We start from the raw sequence: 18409 nt of genomic DNA, 5'->3' as shown, positions 1-18409 counted from the left end.
CACTGCCCCCTCCTTAAAACTGTTCGTCTCGAACAAAGTTTGCCCCGCCATGATAACGATGAAGCCGATCCACGTGAACAACCTTGAAGCTAGACCGTGGAGTCTTCTGAATTCGGTAGACCACATCGTTGATCCTTTTAACGACACGAAAGGGACCTTCCCAGTCTCTTTGGAGTTTTGGGGATCTACCTTTTCTTCTCTGGGGGTTATATAGCCATACCAGATCGTTTTCCTGAAACCCCGAGGTATTTGCACGTCTATCGTATCTAGTCTTCATTAGATCGCAGTTATTCTTCATTGTCCCACGAGCCAGAGAATGGGTTTCCTCCAGACGCCGTCTAAGATCGTTGACATACTCAGTAGCAAGGACTGGTGTGTCTCTCGGAAGTCCAAATAGCAGATCACTTGGTAAACGAAGTTCCCGGCCGAACAACATCTTTGCAGGGGTATATGTAGTAGAGCAATGGATGGAACTCCTGTAGGACATCAGGAACACTGGAATGTATGCATCCCAGTTGTCCTGTCGATCATCGGTGACCTTCGACAAGTATTGTTCTAAGGTACGATTGAACCGCTCTACCATTCCATCTGACTGCGGGTGTAGTGGTGTAGTGCGAGTTTTATTGATGCCAAGCACCCGGCACATTTCCTGAAATACTCTAGATTCAAAGTTCCTGCCTTGATCGGAGTGTAGCTCCATAGGGACACCAAATCGACTGATCCAGTTCTCAACAAGCGTTTCTGCTACCGTTGTTGCTTCTTGGTTCGGTATTGCATACGCCTCCGGCCATTTAGTGAAGTAATCAATAGTTACCAATATGTACTTATTTCCTCGTCTAGTTTCAGGAAATGGCCCTGCCACATCGATTGCAATCCTTTCAAACGGAACTCCAACCATGTATTGTTGCATTTGTCCCCTTGTTTTGCGTGGAGGGCCCTTTGCGGCTGTACAGACGTTGCATCCCCGGCACCATTCCTCTATATCCTCTCTGTATCTGAACCAGTAGAATTTCCGGCGAACCTTATCGAGGGTCTTATTAACACCCAAATGAGACCCACTGGTACCATTGTGAATTTCCTGCAGCACCTCAGACACTCTGCTTTTTGGTAATATAAGCTGAAAACGCCTCGATGTGCCGTCAACGGATTCCCAGACCCTTCTTAGGACACCATTAATGATGGTTATTGAGTCCCATTGCGCCCAGTACGCTTTCGTGGCAGCCCCTTTTTCAGAGATGTGCTGCCACTCGGGCCGTTGTCCATTCTCCTTCCATAGCAGAATGGGAGCCAGATCATTATCTTCCAACTGGTCCTCTCTAATTTTTTCATCTGACCAGGATCCGGTAACATCTACTCCTAGACGACAACACTCAATGTCTTTTTCTTCTGCCTTCACGCAGTACCTGCACTCCATTTTGCATGGTCTTCGAGACAATGCATCAGCATTCTGGTGAATCAGTCCCTTCCTGTGTTCAGTCTCAAATTCATAACTCTGCAACCGTTCAACCCATCTCGCCACCTGTCCCTCTGGATTCTTGAAAGATAGTAGCCATTTCAAGGCTGCGTGGTCAGTTCTCAGTTTAAACCTTTGTCCATAGAGATATTTATGAAAATGTTTAATTGAATCAACTACAGCCAACAATTCACGTCTCGTAACACAATAATTCATTTCAGACTTTGACAACCTTCTACTAAAGTAAGCTACGACCTTTTCGTTTCCATCAATGCACTGCGATAGCACAGCACCGATCCCCGTACCGCTTGCGTCTGTATCTAGAATGAATGGTGTACCCGCCAGTGGGTATGCTAACATCGGCGACGAAAGGAGAGCCTCTTTTAACTTTTCAAACGCCTCCTGGCATTCTATTGACCATGTAAACCGCTTTTTCTGTTCTGTCAGTTGGTGAAGAACTCCTGCAATCCTAGAGAAGCCTAGAACAAAGCGTCGGTAATAAGTACAAAGGCCCAGAAAACTTTTCAGTTCCTGTACACTTTCAGGGACAGGCCATTGCCTAATCGCTTCACTTTTGTCTGGATCCGTGCTTATACCTTCGCTTGATACGACATGGCCCAAATATTTCACTTCCTTCTTGAATAGGTCACACTTCTTGGGGTTGATCTTCATGCCCGCACTTCGAATCCTTTGAAACACTTCTCTCAAATTGTTCAAATGTTCATCAAATGTACTCCCAAGTACGATAATGTCATCAAGATATACCAGACAAGTATTCCAGTTAAGACCTCTCAAGACTTGCTCCATCAATCTCTCAAAAGTGGCTGGTGCATTGCATAGGCCAAATGGCATCACCTTAAATTGCCATAGGCCACTTCCAGCTGAAAAGGCCGTCTTTTCTTTATCCTTTGGGTGCATCGCTACCTGCCAATATCCGCTTTTGAGGTCTAGAGTCGAAAAGATTTTTGATCCGGCAAGTGTGTCCAGTGTGTCATCAATACGGGGAAGAGGATAACTGTCTTTCTGAGTGACATTATTCAATGCCCGGTAATCTACACAAAACCGCAAAGTCCCATCTTTCTTTTTAACCAACACAACTGGTGAACACCACGGGCTGTTGGATGGCTCGATGACCCCTTGTTGTTTCATACTTTCCAGCATATCGATTGCTTCTTGCTGTTTGGCCAGCGGTAGACGACGTGGTGGTTGTCGAATGGGTCTGGCATTTCCTGTATCAATACGGTGCTGCACAAGGTTTGTAATCCCGCAGTCATTCTCGTCATTGGGAATAATGTCCATAAATTCCAAAATTAATTCCTCAGCCTTGTTATATTCTTCCATCGAAAGACTTTCTTTCGTCTTGATAAGAAGTTTGGGTATCTGTGAATTTTCCTTCGGTGCCGTGTTTGTCGATACCTCTGCGTCCAGACATTGTGTGATCAGATCCACGGAGTAACAGTCCGCTATGACACTACCCGCTCGTAGCTTTCTTTCCTGCGAGTAAAGATTCATGACCCTCACGGGGACCTTTCTATCATCAACACTAACCACTAACGTCTTTCCTACAGCCAGCCTATTCTCTATTCCTCTCGCTGTTTCTACGAGTTTCGTGCGGATAGTTTCGCAACTTCCTTCAATCTTTCCCCAAATTATACATTCCGATTGTGCTGGTATGGTCGTATCTTCTACTAACAAAATTCTTCTCACTAGACCTTCTCCGGTATCTTCCTCGAGTAGTGGAATCTCCATGTTAGCATATTGTATAGTACCATTTGCCATGTTTAAAGACAGCCCGAATGCTTGCATAAAATCCAAACCAAGGATACACTCGTCGGTCACATTAGCGACCAGGAAATCATGACTGAATGGTTGGGTTTGAATTTCGAAGTTTAGTCTAACCTGTCCTAACACTGGTATTAGTTCACCGCTGGCTGTTTTCAGTGTATAACCGTTCGTTCGTATCAATTCCTGATCTCCAATATAATCGGGTCGAATTATCGACCGAGATGCTCCAGTATCCAAAAGAAAAGCACGACACCCGCTGCCGATCTTTCCTTGTACCTTTAAACTTCTATTTCTTCCCAACACTGTGACAGAAATAACCATTTTTGGAGCCTCTGTATACCGTGCTGCCTGTCTCCGCTCCTTGAAACCGGCAGACATTAGTTTTCCCGGTTGCCGTTCTGCCTTCCTTGTGTTTGGCGTTCACGGCCCCGAAACACTCTGGTGCAATCCCTTTGCATGTGACCATGGTTGTTGCAATTCCAGCAGCGAAAGGGTGTTCTGTTATGTCTGATATAGGGTCGCCGTTCGTCTCTAGTCTCTTCCACCACCCTTCTGACAAGCCGTGCTACATCCTCCTCCTGGGGTCGTCTTTCGTCTATAGCCTCCCCAACCAGTCTTCGTACCAGCTGTGTAGGATCCTCCTCCCGAGCATCTATCGTCCGGCTGTAATAAGTGGCCTTCGCTGAATCTCTGGCCGCCTCGTAGGACAGAGCATAGATAAGAGCTTCACTTACTTTCCGTTTTCCACTGATTCGGATGGCTTTCTTTAGTTCCGCATCTCGCACTCCATCTATGAAGGCATCTGTAACTATAACATCCACAAATTCTGGTGTTGCCAATGGATAAGCCAGACGGGCAAGACGCTCAATGTCCGCCGCTAATTCCTGTAGTGTCTCTCCACACTTCTGCTGTCGACTTTTCAATTGTATTCTAAACACTTCCTGTAAGTGTTCGTCGCCGTATCGCAGTTCCATTGTTTTGACCATGGCATCGAAGTCCGTCTGGTCCTTCATGGTCTGTAACAATTCGGCTGCCTTGCCTCTGAGTGCCAACACCAGACCAGTTGCTTTCTCTGCCTTTGTATTCCATCTATTTACTTTGGCCGCCGCTTCAAACTGCAATCGGTACACCGACCAAGAAACAGAACCGTCAAACACCGGCGGTTTAGTCTTCCCAGCCATTTCATTCACAGTGGCCCCAGCATCTTGTTTCTTTTCCAGCTCCGCCTTCATTTCACTACGTAGTAGTTGCATTTTAGAATTGAAATCCTCTACCATTTGGGACCTTAGCTCAGTTACATCATTTCTTAATTGTTGTTTGGAGTCATCTATATCCTTCTTCAACTCAGTCACAAATGATTTTATAGAGATCAGTTCATTACCCATTTCTTTTTTTAAGTTCATCCTTTAATGATTTCATGTCTTCTTTCATTGAGTTTCCTATGTCAGTATTTGTTTTGACTTGTTCTTGTATCATGTTCCAAAGCTCCATCATAGTCGGTTCTATTTCAAACTCATAGGTCTCCGGGTCCTGTTCTTCCTTTATCATGCTTTGCCTAAGACGCTCCATAAGTGCCTCCTTGTTGCCGCTCACCTTCAGCTCTCTACCTCTGAGTTCCTGCCTAAGTTCCTGTAATGACAGTTGACTAAGTGTTTTCTTAGACGCCATCTAGTATTAAAACGTTGATCAACTAAAAACAAAACTTATGTTGATTTACCCGAAAATGGACTCGTTCGATGTCCCATACATAGATCTAGACCATCCTCTCCCCTTTCGTTGAGGATCCCACTATCTGACACCAATTGCTATAACTTAGCCAAATAACCTCAACGAAAGGATTATAAAATAACAAAATAGAATGTTTAATAACCAAATAGGGAACTAGATCTAGAATCACAGCACAAGCGTCGTTTTCATCTCTAATCATCGGCCATCTTGACTTCTTCTCTTATTTCATGTCTCTGTCCTGTGTCTCATGGTGCGCAGTCTCACACCTAATGACAGCGTGCATTGTAGAGTCATAACAATATATATATATATAAGTCTAGAAATGACTTGATAAGACTTTTCAACTTGAAATATACTTTAATACACAAAGAAGGGGCACAGTCAAGTGTCAACAGTTACTAACAAACTTCACGTCTTCCTCCTAGCTAATGGAGTGCGTCTTCAACTGTCATTTCTATCCCAGAACCACTTCCGTCCAAATAAAGTGCTATTTAAAGTCGCGTCGCTAAAAGGGAAATCCCCGATTAATCTAATCCCATTCTAAACCTATAACAATATAATACATTTGACTAGTACATTTCTTTAAAAATGATTTCAATGTTTAGCATGTTAAAGTTCACTTTTATGTTTTTCTTACATAAACATACATTAATTTGTGTTGTTCATTCTAATATACACAAACTGAAAAGACACCAGGTCTGCGGTTTTAGAGATCAACAGTGAGAATGAAGCAGGGGAGATGATTGACTCCAAGATTCTCCCACTTCCGAACGACAACGTGCTGCCTCTGACAGATCTCCCCAGGATGGGCCTTCAAAAAATGACGTTTGTCATGATCAAAGGGAAAGCAAAATTTTGCGAGCTGGAATTTATAGGAGGTAAGTGTCGTCGTCTGCTAACACATTCTAGATCTGCTTCTTTCATAAGCTCTTCCAGTACAATGCGGACCTGGTTCTTCCTAGTTATTTTATTGTATTTATTAGTAATGGCAATGTCTTTAATTCTGAAGATTAAGGGTGAGTGAAATGTTTCACGTGACTAAGCAGACATAGATGCGACATGCATATTTTCCATATCTGATACAAATAAAGTATAAACTATATAAGTTTTCTTTTCGTCTTCTGCGTCTGTCTTCAATAAGCTTTATGCCCTGCCGTATTTGTAAAAGCTCTCCGTCTCTTTCAGGGGCCATCTGCTGCCAGCTACTTTCCTCTATGCCAGTGAAGGCGAAATGGGGCCTAAGTTGATCTTTTTAGCTCTCACGTAGTGCACCTCCTTTATGTGGTAACAAAAGGGCTGTCTCTGAGGAGCCTCTTGCTGAAATCCCACAGGGAAAAGGGAACTTGGGGGGTATTTTTGCTTCTTGCTGGGTTTGAAGAGGCAAATATAATAATAAGTCTTGACTTCGAGCCCGAAGATTAATGAGTAATGCAGTATTTCACATGGCTACGCTGCCCCAGCTGTGACCTACATATTTTGCCACATCCCAGGCTAGCATAACCATTGTCCGCCGGTGTTCGATTAAGATTTTCTTTTCGCCGTCTGCGTCTGTCCTCGGCAATAGGGAAGATGAAAAAAAACATAAAGTGCCTAGCATAAGTTTTAAAAATTTGAACAGACCTCTTCAATTTCTGCTGAGACTAATCTACTATTATGCCACCATTGGACTATAATAAACGATGGTACACAACCAAGTCTGTTATTATAAGCCTGTAATTCTGTATCTTCATACTGACGTTATCATTTGGCGAGTGACTCTTCCATGTTCTATTCACCCAGAATGTGCCCCGCCTTACTACGGGCGCCAGTGCCGGCACAAGTGTGACGACGCCTGCGTCTACAAGACCTGTTACGCGGACGGCGCCTGCTGGCAGTGCCCGGAAGGATCCACCGGCAGAGACTGCTCCATGACTGCCCAGATGAGGGTGAGCAAGCTGCTCCAGGAGGTGGTGGCGCACATCGATAAGGACAACAAAGGCGGAAGCATCATGATGACTGTTATTATCGTCTGCCTGGTCATCCTGGCCACCGTCGCAGTCTTCATCTACCGCTACATCAACAGAAGTCCGTCACCCAAACGTTCCAGTCTCTCAAGAACGCACTCTTCTTTGTCGAATGATTAAAACAAAACCAAAAAACTTGGATTTAAATTTTGCTATGATTGTACTTTTAACCCTTAAAGTGCTGAGCAAAATGGAATTACAATTCTGATATTAAGACTCTAAACTGCCACACGCGTTTTAAGGGTTAAAATACGGTAATTTATTATTTTTTATGCCTTCTTCTTCCCGTGTGGTAAATTCCGAAATCTGGTCACAGACCATGGGAAGCTAGGACTAGAAAGGAAAATCGTTGTACATCTACATACAAGTGAATGTTCGGATATTACGTAATGGCTAAAAGGGGGGGGGGGGGGAGAGGGACATAGACATTTGTTACAATGGGCAGGGGTTAAAAAACGTGTTTTTTTTTTTGTGCGCTACGTAATATCCGGATGTTCCCAGAGAAGACATCTCTAGTGCATGCTCTACGCGTTGTTCTCCAAGTTATTTTGCGAGAAGAATGCAACATTAATTTTCCAGCGATATTGATACGTTGAACACTGTCTTCAATAATTCACCTCTATAATCGTTCACCATGCAATGCCTATTTTTGCATATAATTTCTGTAAATTAACAATAAAATTAAAAATGATTTATTAAAATGAAATTCCACCCGCCATTTGTCACGTGATGGTAATGCTGTGTTCATTGATCGTCTGCTTTCATCTTCGTTGCGTCATTCATATCTGTGTTACTTGTCAAGTAAAAGTTTTGTATAAGAAAAGAATTTTTATCATCCCCCTTAAGGGAAAAGCCGCTACTGGTTTTGTACTTTACATCCGTCCGTCCGCACGTCTATAACTTAAAAGCTAAAACCGCTTTTGAAAATTCGATTTCACCATTTTCAGTGTCGCAATGAAAATAACTAAACTTTTGGTAACCTTTTTTTTTTTTTTTGAGTTTGCAAACTTCTCCCATATACCCCTCCCCCTTTTGTCTACAAAAGAGATTGTACTATAGTGCACTTAGCATGCTATAAGCATAATCATGTAATAAAGCGCTTGAACTCCGAATCGAGGGTTTAGGGTTCGAATCTCTGTGATGACTGGGATTTCGAATTCCGGTTTTTTTTTTAGGACGCCTCGGATGTTAATTGGAGAAAGTAAAGGCGGTTGGTCGTTGTGCTTGACAGGTGACACCTATGTTAACAGTCGGTCACAGAAACTGATGAACTTACATCATCGGCCCTATAGATTGCAAGGTCTGATAGAGCAACTTTACTTTTTTACTTTAATACACACAATCGCTGAGGATATTTTTATGACCATTCCTTTTAGTGTTACCAAACTGTGATATAAATGGCTTCCAAATTTCACATTTTAAATTAGCTTTCAAACAGAACACATGACTTTTGAAGCCCATAGATTATTTCAGTCAATTCTGCAATAAGTTTTATAATTTAAACAATTTTACAAATTACAGAGAAGTCATACACAATTAGCACTCTTCGTTCCAAAGTTTATATTAACTCACTCCGTCTGTCTGTCTCTCTGCCTGGTACAAAATTGTGTTCACGTTTTTTCTTCCACTTCCCATTCTTGGATCAAGTTAAAATTTTCATAGTCGATAAAAATGGATTAATCAATCAAAAAATTCAATAATTAATTAATAAAAAAAATTAAATAATTAATTAATCAATAAATGTTTATTTTAAATAATTGTGTGCTATATAGAAAAAGGAGTTAAACCTTGCAATATTGAAAGATATGGCAGTCATTTTGCGGTTCTTTTCCTTTTTTTTTTCATTGTTTTTAAATTGTGTAAGCTTATTACACGAATACATGATATGTGGGATGTGTGACTTAGTAGTGAAAACCTGAGTGATTGCAGGAGTTTGAATCCCAATGTAGCGCATCGAATTTTTAATTGGAGATGAAGCTGAGTTGTGTTTCTTGAGCAAATATGGCGGCACGGAAATCTTTTCCAAGTTACTTCGCATGTCTTGATAAGAGATAGGACTACAGCGTGCATTGAGCAGGTTATATGGGTCTGTAAGACAGTCTATACAAAAGTGGTGTGTGTACATATTACTGAATTAGAACACACAGGTTTCCAATCAGTTTGAAATTCAAAAGTACATTTTCACAAACATTTTTTTACGAGAGCGCCGACACAATCAGTAAAAAAGAAAATACAAGGGCTTTATTTTATTAAATATTGTTATAATGGTAGCTATAGTTCACGTGAATGAAAATCGCAGTGAATCTGATTCCAGCCTTTCAGTGATGACTGTATAGTAACAGTAGGAATGCTCTGTTAGTACCCGAACTTGAAGTCGGTGGCCCCTGCGGTCAAGTCGTGTGCTAGAAACATGCCGCCACTGACACATGGTGTGGATGATGTCAAGGCAGTCAACACTCTTTCTCCGCTGTCTGTTTTACAGTAAACAGGGGCGCCTACATCTCCAGTCTTTGAGGAAGGGGAAAATGAAAATATGCTAAAAAACATTGCAAGATAATTTTTTTAACGAAACAAAGTCAGACAAAATTATTTCTATGTTCTTATAAAATAGAGACGTTCCTTCAAAGAAGAAGATATTTACGTCCTACACGTATCCATGGTAATAAGACAATTGAAATCTACCTAATCATTGGTTTCCTGATTCAGACGTTCTTTAATGGCGCTCGGAAAGAAAGAAATACTTTCTATATTTATAATTCTCTTAGTGACCCAACCATGCAGGACACCACGGTGAAAAAGTAATGGAAAGATAACTCTTTTATTTCTGCACGTCAGACTAGAGTTACCCAACGTAACTTTCGCGGTCACTGAGAGAAAGACTCAGAAAAAAAAGGGGCAGGGGCGTATGCTATGCTGCGGGTCGTCCGTTATAATAATTTTCCCTAGCATATGGGATAAGAAATCCCTTTGAAAATGTTATTGAATACATCATTCTGATATAAAATAAATATCTGTTTTATACGGAATGGGGTACAACAACAAAATCCATATTGCGTGCTTTTTTTGAAGTACTTTGTTGACTTAAAAAAAGCTCGTGACTTCTTAGAAAGGACATACACTCATTGTCTTTGAAGCTACTCAGAGCTGTTAAGTACGGAGTTGTAGATCCTAGAGAGTTACCTAACCTTGTTATGAGATTAATATCAGAGTTCTCTGCCCTAAACTTTATTATTAATTGGAAAATGACTATCAGCGGTAGGTTTTCATACAAAAGGTATGTGGTTGGAATAACCAAAAAGAGGCATAAAACCCAAGAAACCCAAGAAGAAGCATGAATAAAAAAATATCGCTTTGGTATGTACTATCGTGGTGCATTTTTCGTTTTGAAACCAGATCAGGTTAATCATTACATTTAGGTGATATTTTCCGGTACGGAAAATATGCATTTTTTAATTTTTTTATTGTACAAGCAATAAGTCTATCTATATACCCATATTGTTAAGGATTGCTCATTTGAAATTCGAAACTCTGACTCTCATCTGTATTGACAAAATACATCCAGTTTTAAAATAGATTTAGAAAGACGGCATCCTTGTAACTTACTGAAGATATAAAAATAACAAAATCAGCAATGTGCTATCAAGATGAAATGGACAATTTCTAGCTTTAAAATCTTTTAGAGTTTTAAAAAAATATTGGGTAGATATATATAATGAGCCTCTTATGTCAAATGCAGTTTATAAGCAACAAGGAAGATGACATTTTGCCTTACCCCGCAAGTTGCGCCCGTTGACGTCAGGCAGTTGTAAGAAGCGTCTTTATAGGTGGTTCCTTTTTCTGTCTTGGTCAGTGAGTCCCAGATTGCGAGGCAGCAAGAGCTGCTGGTACTTTTGTTCACCGCGGCTGCGTTCAGAACTCCGTCAAAAATTTCTGTCGTGGTAAGAACAAATTCATTTATCTAGATATGAACTGTATTCAAAAGAGAAATATATATACAAAACATAGGTTAATACCGCGACCAACTTCGGTGGCGATAGAGGAAATAAAATCATTAGAAATAAATATAAATAGATCAAAACATTTGTGAATGGAAGTAATAGTTATTGTTCTTATGTTATAAATGTCATGTTATATAATATGCTAGTGGTCATCAAGTTTTTGTGTAGACTATATACGAAAAATGTATGGTTCATCTAGAAAAAGGTTATAAAAAGTCAAAAGAAACTAGACCTAGAAATAAACATAGTTTTCGCACCCTAACCCTAATATCCTGGATATTTCTAGATAGAAAAATATGGTTAGAAAAAAAAAAAAAAATATGCAAAAGAGAAAGCTGGGAGTCATTGTATTAATTGTGCTTCGTTTCAATATTTCCAATCTTCGGATTCAAATACAAGCCTTATTATTATTATTTCAATATTTCCACTGAGGATTTCTAAATTTACTTCATTATACATATATCGAAGGCTGTATGTATGGCTACGATTACTTTCAGGCTTTGCATGTTGATTAGTTCCTAGTCTCTATGGTGTTTTTTTTAACAAGAACCTCCCCTAATTTTTTATTTCGCACATCCAATGAAACGGCCCGCATTTTAACGCCCCCCACCCAGCTCACACACGTAAAATGTTTGTTTGTAAAATGTTTGTTTGTAAAATGTTTGTAAAATCTTTTGCATGTTTCGGATGTTCCTTCAGAGTTGATGATAATTTTCTTGAATGTTCCTTCAGAATTGAAGATAATTTACTTTCTAGACCAAACCTTCCGCAGGACAACGGGGGATGGCAGCGGGTAGGGTATGAGCCCGGGATCATCGAGAAGTCCGAACGACAGTCCAGCGCGAATACCGCACGACCTGGCAGCCATCCATTCACGTATAGCTTGTTAATTCTAGTATCTTTTAAGTTGAATTGCTAAGGTCGCTTTATGATACCCACACGCACACACCAAGAAGCATACTTATTGCCCGTAAATATTTTCACGTCCCACCTGCCCCCCCCCCCCCCACCATTTCCAAAAAAAATACAATTCCAAATTACAATCTCTTAGCATTCATCGGCTTCGGGCAACTTAATAGGCCTACTGACATATTCGATACTTACTTGATGACGATGTGGCGGCGCCATAACCAACAACCTGACATGTCGTTAGGTCGAGGGTCATCGTTTTACTGTCATACACCCTAGCTACATTACTGCAACTGTTTTGTATAGGTGTATCCAGAGTGAAGCTGTATACGCCGTCTCCGAGAACACCTGTCAATGTCGGAAAGAAGATTGGATTTAAGTCGTAAAGAGTGGTAAAGAATATCTACAGCTAATTTTGGTATGTTAATTTCCTCTGAGTCTCACATAAAAAGTAGACTTTAAATGTAAAACTTTGAAGAAAGGTGGAAAAATTGGATGTCACAGCGGACTTGCAGCAAGAGTTATCAGAAAAAATTGTCAATTAATTTAGTTTTCTTTTCGTTGATATGGCCCGCGACATAAGTGTCGGAAATTAGAATGGCCCGCGGGTAGATCCAGGTTGGCCATCACTGGCTTATGGGGTCAAGGAAAAATTAGGATCAGGTAACCCTTAAGCAGCTTTCATCACCCAGTGCTACACACTGGCAGAGTCTGCGACGCTTCCAAGATGTATGAGCGACATCCTTCCTACTAAGGCTAACGCTCAGCCTTTAATCTTATTTCCTGTTAGATGAACTATAGTCGCTCCGAGCTTGGAGGAGACCAACATGAGTTTGACGTATATTTAAGACTGTCAATAATGTAGTATATCTGCACTTCAGGCGTTACCTGTGTTTTAATCATTTATTTGTGGGTTTAAATTATATCTACAAGTATATGATTAATTCTACACTACACTAGTCTAAACTCTACCTGATGTTCCTACTGGTATAGTGATGTTCACAGGAGCTTGGTTATACGATAGTTTCAGGGCACTGAGAGTAAAGATAGGCACATTGAGCATAATGCATCATAAAATTAATAAGTCAGACAGACAGAATATCAATTTGGAAAGATAGGCACTTCATTTGACAGATTAATAATGTTTTTATTTGTATTGGTGATTTAATCATGTTTTTATTTATATTGGTGATTTAATAATGTTCTATTTGTATTGGTGATTTAATCATGTTTTTATTTGTATTGGTGATTTAATCATGTTTTTATTTGTATTGGTGATGTAATCATGTTTTTATTTGTATTGGTGATTTAATCATGTTTTTATTTGTATTGGTGATTTTCATACATGTAGGCAAATCCATAAATAGCAAGCTTGTTGGTATATCCGTTCAATTCCGGTGTACAATACATAAGAAGTGCTGATGTGATTTTTTTCAATTTATGTAACAATATTTAGAACAAGAGAAACCATTTTTTGAAGTTTGCAGCTTTTATTTCGGTGGAAACCAACAGACTGGAAAACAAAGACAAATTTATATCCAATCGTTGTGTACGTAACTCTTTTTTCAAGCTGTACGGGAAGCCGCCTTGAATCTTGGGAAATCACTCTTAGAAATGAAATGATCTTTAGTTTTCAAAGTTTAGAAAAAATGCAATCCCATTTTGTGAATTATTAAATACAAGAGGCTACTGATCACATGACAACTATATAGTCACCAAAAATCTATGATATAAGGCCATTTCCTTTTAGTTTCCATTGAGATAATATTTAGACAGTCCTAGATCGAAATAATTCAAGTCTGTTGGTTTTAATCATCTTATGATTTTACATTGTGCATTTAAATAGAACTTTTCTAGGATGTAACTTTGGATCTAATAATTGCAAACTAATAATCTATAGGGTGTATATTATATGTTACATAGGTTGGGTTTAAAAAAACAACTTTACTGCTTATAACTACTTAACAAAAACAAAACGCAGTGTATCTGCTCTATGACGTTTTTCACGACATGTTAAAAGTAGTGTTAAGAGATTGGCGCGTCCAGTCTAGGTATAATATATAGGCCTACTAGTCGACCCACGGCGTAGCATACGCCGCTATTTTGCAGGGCCAGCCTTAGGCCACTGCAACCTATGCGACCGCAGGGGCCCCGCACTTTCATAGGACCCGCGTTAATTCTAGGTGTAAATTTTTCAATTAAACCATTTTATAACTTAAAACAGATTTCCCGCGGCCTCCTGATTAACTCCTAAATGGCAAAATATACGAAAAAGTGTTGGAAATCTCCTGAAATTATTTTTAAAAATTTGAAAACTCATAAAAATCTAAAATATATAGACAAAAAATTGTCATTTTGGGGTGTCATTCAATATGGAAAACGCCAATCCTGGGAGCGATAAAAAAACGGCATTATGCAATACCCGTAATTGTGGAGTCTGGTGAAAGAAGCTTCTCGCGCCTCAAACTAATGAAGAATTACTTGAGGTTAACAATTGTGGAAGACAGATTCAAACATTTGTAATTCTTGCTATTTATCGTGATCTAAGTAGAAAACATAATTTTTATGTTATACTGTATGACTTCGCTACACGCAAGGCTCATAAAGTAATTCTTTTCATAGTAAAGATCGAATAAAATACAAACACGGATTTATTTTCTAATACAAACTCTTAATGTTCACTTATAATCCGTATCCCTACCCAAACTGGGCCCCGCGAAAACGTTTTGCATAGGGCCCTACAATGGAAAAGTCCTGTCCTGCTATTTAGTGACGGGTAGATTACGTGTCCTCCCCCCCCCCTCCGTTTCTTTTTTTTTTTCGCCGCTTAAGTTACGTGGGGTAACTCTGGTCCGAGTTGCATAAATAAAAAGTGATCTTTTCTTTACTTCTTGGTGTCAGGTATGGTTGAGCCATGTAGAGAATTATATCTAGAGATAAATAGGTCAGCGGTGGCAACATTTCAGTTCAATTTAGTGTCCATGTCATATTTTAGTTTATTGTGAAAATCTCCAATACACAAAACTAAGTTTAGGGTTGTACATTTAGAGTTTTAATTATAGGCATTGTCTTGGATTCCAAAGATTATATATGAGTGCAGTATTTCAAGGGACCACACAAACCCATTATGCTACTTGCATATTTGGCCACATATGATGCGAAAAAAAAGGCCGTTGTGATCCCGTGGAAGAGGGGGGGGGGAGTAAGTTTTTTTTTCATCGTCTGAGTCATGTCTACAGCAAGGGCTTTTATGGTATCAAATGTTTGTCCCGTGACCTTCGTGAGACCTCTTCAGCTGTCCGTGTCAGAGGTCATCTGCTACCTCCAGCTTTACTCTATGCAAGTGAAGGCAAAATGGCTTCTAAGTTTATGCTCACTGAAGAGAACAGAGTAATTCATTAGATTAAATACCTGATCAGTTAAGTAAATGAGTGTCAAAAGAATAGAGCGAATGAACAAGATACTATGGTGCTAAACTCTCTACCTCTTCTTAAGAAATGTGTTCATTGCTGCTCCACAGATTTCTGGGACAATAAACTGATTGCTAGATAGGAACACAGCATTACAAATGACCGCGTCTTTAGTGGACAAGGCGACTGCGAGGCCAGGGTAATCACAAGCATCCGACGATGTGCCATCTGATGGGATACGACAAAAACACGCACATCAGCAAAAGTAAGATAACAGCAAATAATAGTAATAATAATAATAATCTTTATTGTCCGTAAGGATATTTGTCTTACAATTTGTGCATTACACCAAACAAAACACTATTAACTTTAAAAAAAAAAGTACATTCACACCAGACCCACTCATAATTTACATGTGAAAAGTTTATATCAGAGTGTTTCTATTTAATGATTTGTGTGCCAGGGGAACAAAAGAGTGTTTGTGTCTGTTTGTCTTTGCTATCGGTGTCTTGTATCTCTTTTGAGATGGTAAAATCACAAAATCCTGACCCAAAAGTTGAATTTTTATCTCTAGGATCTTTTTAGCTTTTTTTATGGATGTTAGTCTCAAACAGCTGCCCAAATGGGGTTTGTTTTTTGCCAATGAGTTTACCAGCAGCATTTAGGATTCTATGAAGTTTATTTTTATTTTCAATTCTTAGATTGTCATACCAGGCAGTAATATTAAAACTTAAAATATTGCAGATGTGAGCATGATAAAATATAGCCTAGGCCTTTCACTAACATCAAATGAGGACAGTTTTTTCAGTAATCCTAATCTTTGCTGCCCTTTTTTGCTGATATAATCAGTATTTGCAGTAAAATTTAGTCTACGATAGTACCAAGGTATTTAAAAGTTTCCACTATCTCAATAGTCTCTCCAGCTACCTCCAAATAAGGTTTAATACTAAGATGGCAATCAGCATTTAAAAGACATAAAAGTAATAAAGTGGCAGTCCGATATATGTAAACTACGTAGTATATTTCATAGGCGTAGCCAGGGAGGGGTGTTTCAACCCCCCCCCCCCCGAAATGAAATCCCCCACCTGGGGGGGGGGGGGAGGAGTCGGAATTTATTGAACGATTTTTTGCTTTGATTTTATTTAGTTTAGCTGAGATTTTAATACTAAACCATCACTTGCCCCAACGCAGCCAAGGGGGGTTTGAGTTTAAAACCCCCTACCAGGGGGTTTTGCAGTTAAATCCCCCTTCTCTTTTAAACAAAAAAAAAATAATGCAAACGACATTCCCCAATTTCGAAAATTATATATTTATATATATATATATATATATATATATATATATATATATATATATATGTGGCCAACGAGCTAGTAATTCTTTTCTCAGCGATATACATCAATTGTTAAATGTAATGGAAAATCGTTAGAGATGTTTTTTTAGACCAGCTGTCCAGGTTCCTGTATCCATGTTCCATGAAAGAGTGACTTGAATAGAGGTATTGTAAAAAACAAAAGGCAATTTAAAAATCAGAGTGTTGCATTTGCCACCTTACATCCATAAAAATCCTGACGTTGTATAACTGAAATGAACTTTCTGTTTCGCGCTATTTCTATTTTTCAAAAAAAAAAATGCCAACTACGAAACAATGCCACAGATGCGCAAGACACATATCTGCGTGTGATATTTAGTAACCCAAAGCTATGCATCAACTTAAATCGGCCATTTCGGTAGGCTAATAAAATAAAGCTCTTTGTCGCAGCAGGAGATTCTTTGCGCACATTCTGGGATACGTTCTGGTCAGGAATAGTTTGAAAGTTATCATTGAAAGTACACATACACACAGAGACTTGAGTAAAGCAAATGGGGGTTGTTTAAAGGAGAGAAGAAGACAAGCCTCTCCGCCAATCTACATTAATGCGAATAGCCAGTACCGTGTTAAGACTTAAAAAAAAACCTAAGCTATTTGAGATTTGCGACCCTTTCGGGTCCTCTACAAGTCAAAATATTATATGTCAGTGCTAAATATTTCTTGGGGGCCCAATGTTATCGTTTGCGACGCCTATAGGTAAATCCGGCTCAGTGAATGGCTCTTGTTAAGAGGCAGCCGTGGTAGCCCGAATTATTGCACCACATCTAACATTCACCCCCCCCCCTTTTTTCAACATCTTGTTGTAAGCGCAATAGAAAATGAAATGAGGAAGATAAAGAGGACCTATTGAATTTTTAATTTGAGAAAAAGGGAGGTCTCTGCTTCATAAATCATGGTATCCATCTTTTAATTGTATCAAAATAGGCCTAAGCTTACTTCAATGTAATATGTAACGATTATATCTACACATTGTTTTTGGATTGATGTAATCAATTTTAATTTAATTAATTAAAAAGAAATACAGTATTTGTATTTGTATTTTGTTTTTTTTTGGCACATCGGCACAATTTAGGCCATGTCGTGCCCGTAATCCCTCAGGAGTAAATACAATAAAAATGCACTAGTTAACCGATCAGTTTTCACATTTTTGGTTCTTCTCTACAAGCAGACAACTATTTAGCATTTACTATGTCGAAAAGAATTTAAAATGCATTATTATTTTTTTTTTAATGTTAACTCAAAGTTGGCAACAGTTTTACCTTTGATTGCTACAGCGACAGAGGCTAGAAGCAGAAGACAGCCCAGAAGAGCTTTACTATGTAGGATGGTTTCCATGTCTGATTAGGAAACAAGAGCACTCTACTCTGTAATGTTGGTTTACTAGCTCAGAGTTTTCCCCCCTGTTCGGGCCAATCACGTGACGGCTAAGTGGCCATACGTCATCACTTTTGGTACACAACTCCCACAACAGAACCGTTTTAACCGCGTTCTGCTTATCTACAGTGCTAAATACTTATTAGTGTTTGCTTCAACAATGATGTTGTTTTTTTTTTTTAAGTTATAGCGTTTGTTATTTACATCTATATTTACACAGCATACGGTTGACATGCTCCCGGATGTCTCAAGACTAAGCTATGACGTCGTCTGCTGTAGCCAAACGTGTGAATGACAAGTCTGTTCTCCCGCCAAGACAATAGACACACGTGCCTACTCAAAACAAGACAGTACAAAGTATGGATCTATGTCTACCA

At 39.3% G+C, this 18409-nt stretch overlaps 2 protein-coding genes across 6 annotated transcripts in view; one reads left to right on the top strand and one right to left on the bottom strand.

Annotated features, from left to right (window-relative positions):
* The window catches only part of LOC106071913 (uncharacterized), a 28546-nt gene extending 21413 nt beyond the window's left edge, over positions 1 to 7133 (top strand). For all 5 annotated transcript variants that reach the window (XM_056014547.1, XM_056014545.1, XM_056014542.1 and 2 more), the window contains exons 16-17: positions 5656 to 5844; positions 6746 to 7133. In XM_056014547.1, coding sequence (XP_055870522.1) covers positions 5656 to 5844; positions 6746 to 7089 — 533 coding nt within the window. In that variant the 3' untranslated portion in view covers positions 7090 to 7133. The remainder of the gene's footprint in view (positions 1 to 5655; positions 5845 to 6745) is intronic.
* Positions 7134 to 9188: 2055 nt separating this feature from the next.
* On the bottom strand, positions 9189 to 17993 carry LOC106071912 (uncharacterized). The gene is made up of 6 exons (XM_056014326.1): positions 17918 to 17993; positions 15361 to 15514; positions 12849 to 12910; positions 12072 to 12224; positions 10742 to 10899; positions 9189 to 9477 (listed from the first exon to the last, which is right to left on the bottom strand). Exons 1-6 carry the CDS (start codon positions 17991 to 17993, stop codon positions 9325 to 9327), a joined length of 756 nt encoding a protein of 251 aa, XP_055870301.1. The 3' UTR covers positions 9189 to 9324.
* Positions 17994 to 18409: the final 416 nt, after the last annotated feature.

The sequence above is a fragment of the Biomphalaria glabrata genome, chromosome 16, assembly GCF_947242115.1.
Source record: "Biomphalaria glabrata chromosome 16, xgBioGlab47.1, whole genome shotgun sequence".
In the NCBI taxonomy this organism is placed as follows: domain Eukaryota; kingdom Metazoa; phylum Mollusca; class Gastropoda; family Planorbidae; genus Biomphalaria; species Biomphalaria glabrata.
This window is presented reverse-complemented; position numbering and strand designations above follow the sequence as displayed.

What these genes read in the sequence shown, in the direction of transcription:
- LOC106071912 (XM_056014326.1), bottom strand. Translation starts at nt 17,993, where the DNA reads ATGGAAACCATCCTACATAGTAAAGCTCTTCTGGGCTGTCTTCTGCTT. An exon ending in AACACATTTCTTAAGAAGAG is followed by an intron (nt 12,911 to 15,360) that starts GTAGAGAGTTTA and finishes CTTTACTCTCAG; the next exon opens with TGCCCTGAAACTATCGTATA. An exon ending in CAACGGGCGCAACTTGCGGG is followed by an intron (nt 9,478 to 10,741) that starts GTAAGGCAAAAT and finishes CCTTCCTCAAAG; the next exon opens with ACTGGAGATGTAGGCGCCCC.